We start from the raw sequence: 6,515 nt of genomic DNA, 5'->3' as shown, positions 1-6,515 counted from the left end.
TTATCAGCCGTCCAGGGACAAATGCTGATTGCTCCTCAGATATGATTTGTGGCAAAATAACCTTCATTCTATTCGCCACCACCTTTGAGGCTATTTTGTATATAACGTTACAAAGGCTTATGGGGCGAAATTGCCCCAGCTCCTTTGGATCCTTCACCTTTGGTATTAGCACAATGTATGTTATATTGATGCATTCCGGACTGTCATTGCCAGTCAGGACTCGCATCACAGCCGATGTCACTTCCTCTCCGCACACATCCCAGTTTCGCTGAAAAAAAGTGTGCTGGAAAACCATCGGGCCCCGGCGCCTTGGTCGGGTACATCTCAAAAAGGGCCTCTTTAACCTCTTTGGCTTGGAAAGATGCATCCAAAGCCCTGTTCATTTCTCGATCGACCCTTGTAGGCACATAATTTAGAACCTCCTCCATAGACGAAACTCCTTCAGAGGTATACAACTGCTTATAAAACCCATTTGCTAGAGCTCCCATCTCCTTCTCATTGGACGTAGGAGTCCCATCGGCCCTTGCCAGCGCTGCTATGCGGTTCTTTTTCTTCCTCTGGCTTGCACGCAAATGAAAGAATCTTGTGTTCTTATCACCTTCCGCTAGCCACTGAATCCGTGATCTTTGTCTCCACATTATCTCTTCGCGCTGTAAAACCTCCTCCAGTTTGGCTACTGTCTCCTTTTCCTCCATCGATGGCCCAACCCTGCCCGGTTGGCTCCTTAAGATGGCCAAGTCTCTCTGTAGCGTGCGAATTTGGAGGCGGACGCTTCCAAAAGTCTCCCTACCCCATGTTGACAGGTTGTGCGACACGCTTTGTAGCTTGCTCTTCAGATCAGCCACGTTCCGACTCTTCTCCGAAGCATTCCAAGAATCTGCAAGATGCTCGGGGAAACCCTCGTGCGATTCCCACATAACCTCATACCGGAACAGCTTCCCACTCTGTTTCTGGACTTGCCGGGGAGTGCACTCCAGAAGTATAGGTAAGTGGTCAGATGTTGCGTAGCTCGGCAGGTGGTGCACCTCCGCCTCAGGGAAGAGTGCACACCAAGTAGAAGAGGCCAGGGCACGATCAAGCCGCACACGGCAGTAATCACCGCCTGCCACTTTTTTCTCGAAAGTCCATGGCACTCCCTTAAAACCCAGATCACAAAGGCCACAGATATCCACTGCATCTCTGAACCCCAGTATTTGACTCCAGCTACGCTCGCTAACTCCCACATGTTCATCAAGGTGTAGGACCTCATTGAAGTCCCCCATACACAACCATGGGAGGTCAGTCGACGAGCGGATAAATTTCAACATGTCCTAGGTTTTATGCCGCTCATTAACCTGGGCCTCCCCATACACCACAGTAAGCCTCCAGGGGTCTTTACCCTCTTCAATCACAACCCCATCTAGATGATACTGAGAGTACGGTAAAACTTCAAACTTTATTGAATTATTCCAAAAAATACCAATACCACCACTCCTACCGGAGCTGCTAACAGCAAAACTATTATCAAAACCCAGAGATCTTGCTAAACCCTCCACCCTATCCCTTTGCAGTTGAGTCTCGACGACAAAGAGGATAGCAGGAGTATATCTCTCCGCCAGAAGACGGAGGTCTCTCACTGCCGCCGCCCCACCCAGGCCACGGCAGTTTAAACCCAGAACACTCATTGCGACTGGCGATCCCCCGAGCCGGAGGTCACCTCAGCAGTCACGCTCTTCTTTGGTGTTGAGTGCTTCCTTGATCTCTTCTGCTACCTTGATGATGGCGGAGGAGGAGGTGTCCCCGCCCTAGGTGGATACTCCTTTCCACTAGCCGTATCCAGGTCAAGCTTACCCTGCGCTTCAGGTTGTTTAGTGATAATCACCCCTGGCTCCTTCCACTGCAGCAACAGTGGTGCAGTCACCCCCTTCTCCTTGCCTCCTCCTTTAACCGGACTGCCTTCTGTTAGAAGAGCTTCCGTTGACGTCCTCTTGCGGGTCTCTGAAGATCCAGAGCCTCCACGTCCTCTACCTCCCTCGCGTCCCCCCATCCTCCCTCCACCCCGGCCTTCTCGGCCACGTCCTCTACCACCAGCATTTTCTTCATTCATGTCCTTCTTCTCCCGCCACGCACGTTGTCCAGCTGTTCCATGCAGTTGCGACCTGTTCCATGGCGTATCGGCCAGCAGCCACTTCCCATAGCCCTCTTTTCCCGGGTCATGGACACCCGAGCCACACTCCTCTTTTTCGTGTCCCAGTAGTCCACATACAGCGCAGAAACGTGGGATCTTCTCATATTTCACCCGCATAATTACAGGTGCATCTCCTTCTGGCTTAAAGGACACAAAGCGCGTCAAGCTTCTGCGCACATCTAGCCATACTCGAACTCTCACAAAATCACCTAGTTCACCACCAGAAATGTTCATGTCAACAGCGATAACTTCCCCAATATTCATAGCCAGACTTGTGATCATTTGCTTCTTGCGGTACATCTCTGGTACATCATGTATCTGCACCCACGCGTGTATCCTATTCAGCTCCACTGCTGTAGCCCTACAACTTCCATCATATTTCTCAACAAGCAGTCCATGGTCCCGAAAGATCCATGGACCTTGCTCAGTGATCTTCCTCCAATCTCCCAGGCAATTGGCCTGAACCATGAATTTGTTCTCCTCCAGATCGCGAAAAGTTACCTCCTGGGCTGGTGCCCATGCGAAACTCATCGTCTTCTTCAGCGATTGAGCGCTGAAAGGCTTTGATGTGAGGAGGCGCATCACCGCCATCCACCGTGTGCCCTCCTTCAGCGAGTCCACCTCGCTCTTCTACACGAAGACCCCTTCAATATCCTCTTCCTTAAGGTTGAGGCTCTTCAGTAGTTCCTCGATCGATCCCTCGTTTCCCTTCTGACTCGTGCTTCCATCCGCCGCCATACCTGATCCAGCCTCAAAACCCTAGGATGATGGAAACTACCAAGGCCGGGCAGTTGAACTCGTCAACCCCTTGATCAGCCCGAGTAGAAAACCTTCGCCCACGGGAAGAGACTCGCTCGGATCCGGGATCAGCCACTGCCTCGACGTCGATCGCTGCCGATCGCCAGAGCAGTATCAAAACCCTAGTTTCCTAGGTCATCGCTCTCTTGGTGCCACACGCTGGCGAGGACACACCTAGGGTTGGCACTAGGTAAAGAGACCGGAAGAGTTCCATGTCCAAAAACAGAAGCCCAAAACAACCGAGCGAGTTGGGCTGCGTCCGCCCAGTTAACGACAGGCCACGTAGGTCCATTTCTAGAGAAGCAGCCCTGTTACGTTGGACAGGCCGTAATGAGCGTTCTGGACACGGTGAAAACTGAAAAACACATAGTGCCTCCTAAAACAATCTTATTCGAGCACACACGGGACCCACAGCAATGAAATTCACACAAGCGGCAATCATCCGAGCAGAGAATGGAGAAGGGAAATATACTTGAAATTGTTTTTCCGAATGAGAAAGCCTTTGGCAAACTCCTTGCAAATCTGTTTTTGCCGGGCACAATAGACATATCTGCTCTGCGCCCGTCAATTTTTCTAGTTGAATGTTAGAAAATTTTCATAAATATATGGAAGTACGAAAATATGAAACTTCGCATAACCAAAACCATATGTGCAAAGAAAACATTAATAATAGAAGAGTATAATTTTATATAAAAGGAGATAACAAACGCTTCAAAAAATCAGGAAGCCCAAATTTCTCAGAAAAATCTTAACAATATCGATGCAGTATTGTTAGTAGAGTGGTCCCGATTCCACAAGTAAATACTCGTGCTACATTTTTCTCGGTTAGACAGAGTCTACAGCCCCCAATCATAGAATTACACCAACGCATATAGTTGTTTACTAAAAAATGGCACTGAGATCTTAGCGTAAAATTGACACAAAGCTAATGTTCTTCATAATTCAATAGGACGCCCTAAGAATGCCCACATATGGCTGCCATATGTAAGTCATCCCTGTTTGGCGTCACGCCTTTTGTTGGTGAAGAGAGCTGACTTGACGTCCTTTCGTTGTTCATACGCATGACTATGTTGTTCCACACTGTTTTCATAGCCTGGTTAAATCTTCATAGCCTCTTAAATTGTTGATTGCCTTTTTTTTCAAGAGTACGCAATTGCGTACCTTAGTTTTATAGAAGGTAGAATAATGTTTACAGAATGATCACTCCATTGCTAATAAAGTGTTAAATTGTTGATTGTCTTTTCAAGTTTGCTCTCTCTCGCCTCTCTCTTGTAGCTCACTTTGGGCTTTGGGTTATTGTACATCTGACAAACACAATAAAGCAGTTTTAAACAAAAAAGAGTGGAAAAACAGAAGTGGAGTTCCCAGGACATGAGCACACCCAAGGAGCATATAGAAATATCCATGATAACAACCATGAAAAATGGAGTTCTTCTACATTTGTATTAACAAAGTTGGTTCATATATCAAAGTGTGAAAGTGTCTAACATCCTAACTCACTTATCACTTGTGTCAATATTCAAAGCCTTACGTACTTTAACTTTCATAAAAAATTCATAGCTGACTGCGATATATGCCACCACATTTAGGGGCAAACTTGCGCTTCCGCAACTGTCTAGAGCAACAGAAAACACTTACATGCTTCAGGCCAGCTTGTCAAGTTCAGTAACATTTGGTCCAAAACTGCCCGGCATCACTTCGAATATTAGATATTCTATGTAAATCTGCATCACTCTCAAATTAGGGAGCAAAAATAGTAGTGCTTATTGTATCCCAACCATGTAGTACTACAATATTCATAGCTGGAATTGGAGAAGCATAACCCAGATGATGAGCAGAAATAAGATTTTTATACTGAATTATAATGCAAACGAAAATTTAAGATGCTGATAGGCTCCAGTATATACTTAATAGTCTGTTGAGTCCTGCATATATATACATTGATTTGCTTTCAGTCGCTTAATCTGCAGCAGATGCATGAGAAGAACGGGGTAAGTATTGAAAGGGCATAGAAAATACTACTTAGAGGTCAAGTGAAATAATAAAGTGTGCAGCTGTATAACATCAGAATCATGTACTTACACCGGACTTTGATTGCTGCTCAGTCCTACCTTGGAATCCCTTTGAAATTAAATAAATATCATATATGGGCTCTTATTTGACTTATAACAAATGAATTGTTAAGTTGGAAATTTATGTATAAGTTGTTAGACCTATTTCCTTGAGATTTATAATAATTAAATAAAAATAACTGATTAACTTCAGGTATACGTACATCAATATAATTCACATTTTTTCGATAAAGGGAATATATTAATATCAAGAGATATCAATTACACCCAGCCTCTACAACAACGCACCACCCTAATGGCACCACGGATGCACACAGCCAAAAAAAGGAAAAGAAAACTAAGAAACAAAAGTCCCGCTACAGTATCTCGGGCCTAACAACAGCAATACATCCACCGCCATGACAACACCTGAATTACAGACTCTTCAAAAAACGACGGCTTCAAGAAGGAAACAGTCCTCAAACACCGTCGTCGTCCGATCAAAGATCTTGGGTTTTCACCCTGAAGATAGTCCCCGCTCTCAAAACAATGCCTCCACCAAGGTCATTGCCAGACACAACCAGTTAAGCCCAGACCTTGGGTTTTCACCCTGAAAGGTAAGACTCTGCACTTCATCTGTGTTGTCACCCCCACTTTCATATCGCTGCTGTGAAGCCCGGAACACCAAGCAAACCCCTCAACAGCGCGGAGACTTGAACCTCCCTTAGCTAGTCCTCCCCTCCGGCCTTCATGAAATTCTCTTCTTCCGACTTTCATCATGGATCCATAGTCACTTGATGTCAACACAGAAAAAGAGCTTCGCGCCGCTCCCTGATACGTCTCCGACGTATCGATAATTTCTTATGTTCCATGCCACATTATTGATGATATCTACATGTTTTATACATACTTTATGTCATATTTATGCGTTTTCCGGAACTAACCTATTGACGAGATGCCGAAGGGCCAGTTGCTGTTTTTGGTTTCAGAAATCCTAGTAAGGAAATATTCTCGGAATCGGACGAAATCAAGGCCCAGCATCCTATTTTTCCACGAAGCTTCCAGAACACCCGAGAGTCGCCAAAGGGGGGCCCTGTGGGCCCCAGACGATAGCCCGACGCAGCCAGAGGGGGGGCCGCGCCCCCCTGTTGTGTCGGCGCCTCGTTGACCTTCCGAGTCCGCCTCTTCGCCTATAAAAAGGTCCCTGACCTAAAACCTCGATACGGAAAAGCCACGGTACGAGAAACCTTCCAGAGCCGCCGCCATCGCGAAGCCAAGATCTGGGGGGCAGGAGTCTCTATTTCGGCACGCCGCCGGGACGGGGAAGTGCCCCCGGAAGGCTTCTCCATCGACACCACCGCCATCTTCATCAACGCTGCTGTCTCCCATGAGGAGGGAGTAGTTCTCCATCGAGGCTCGGGGCTGTACTAGTAGCTATGTGGACATGTGGTTAATCTCTCTCCTATGTACTTCAATACAATAATCTCATGAGCTGCCTT

The 6,515-nt window shown here is 46.7% G+C and overlaps 1 protein-coding gene across 1 annotated transcript; it reads right to left on the bottom strand.

The window, feature by feature from the left end:
• Positions 1-203: 203 nt before the first annotated feature.
• LOC139831503 (uncharacterized) lies at positions 204-1,664 on the bottom strand. The gene is made up of 2 exons (XM_071820795.1): positions 1,335-1,664; positions 204-1,136 (listed from the first exon to the last, which is right to left on the bottom strand). The coding sequence occupies exons 1-2, from the start codon at positions 1,662-1,664 to the stop codon at positions 204-206; spliced, it is 1,263 nt and encodes a 420-aa protein (XP_071676896.1).
• Between the last annotated feature and the right edge of the window lie 4,851 nt (positions 1,665-6,515).

The sequence above is a fragment of the Lolium perenne genome, chromosome 5, assembly GCF_019359855.2.
Source record: "Lolium perenne isolate Kyuss_39 chromosome 5, Kyuss_2.0, whole genome shotgun sequence".
Classification (NCBI taxonomy): domain Eukaryota; kingdom Viridiplantae; phylum Streptophyta; class Magnoliopsida; order Poales; family Poaceae; genus Lolium; species Lolium perenne.
The sequence above is the reverse complement of the archived record's forward strand: the minus strand, read 5'-3'. Positions and strand labels throughout refer to the sequence as shown.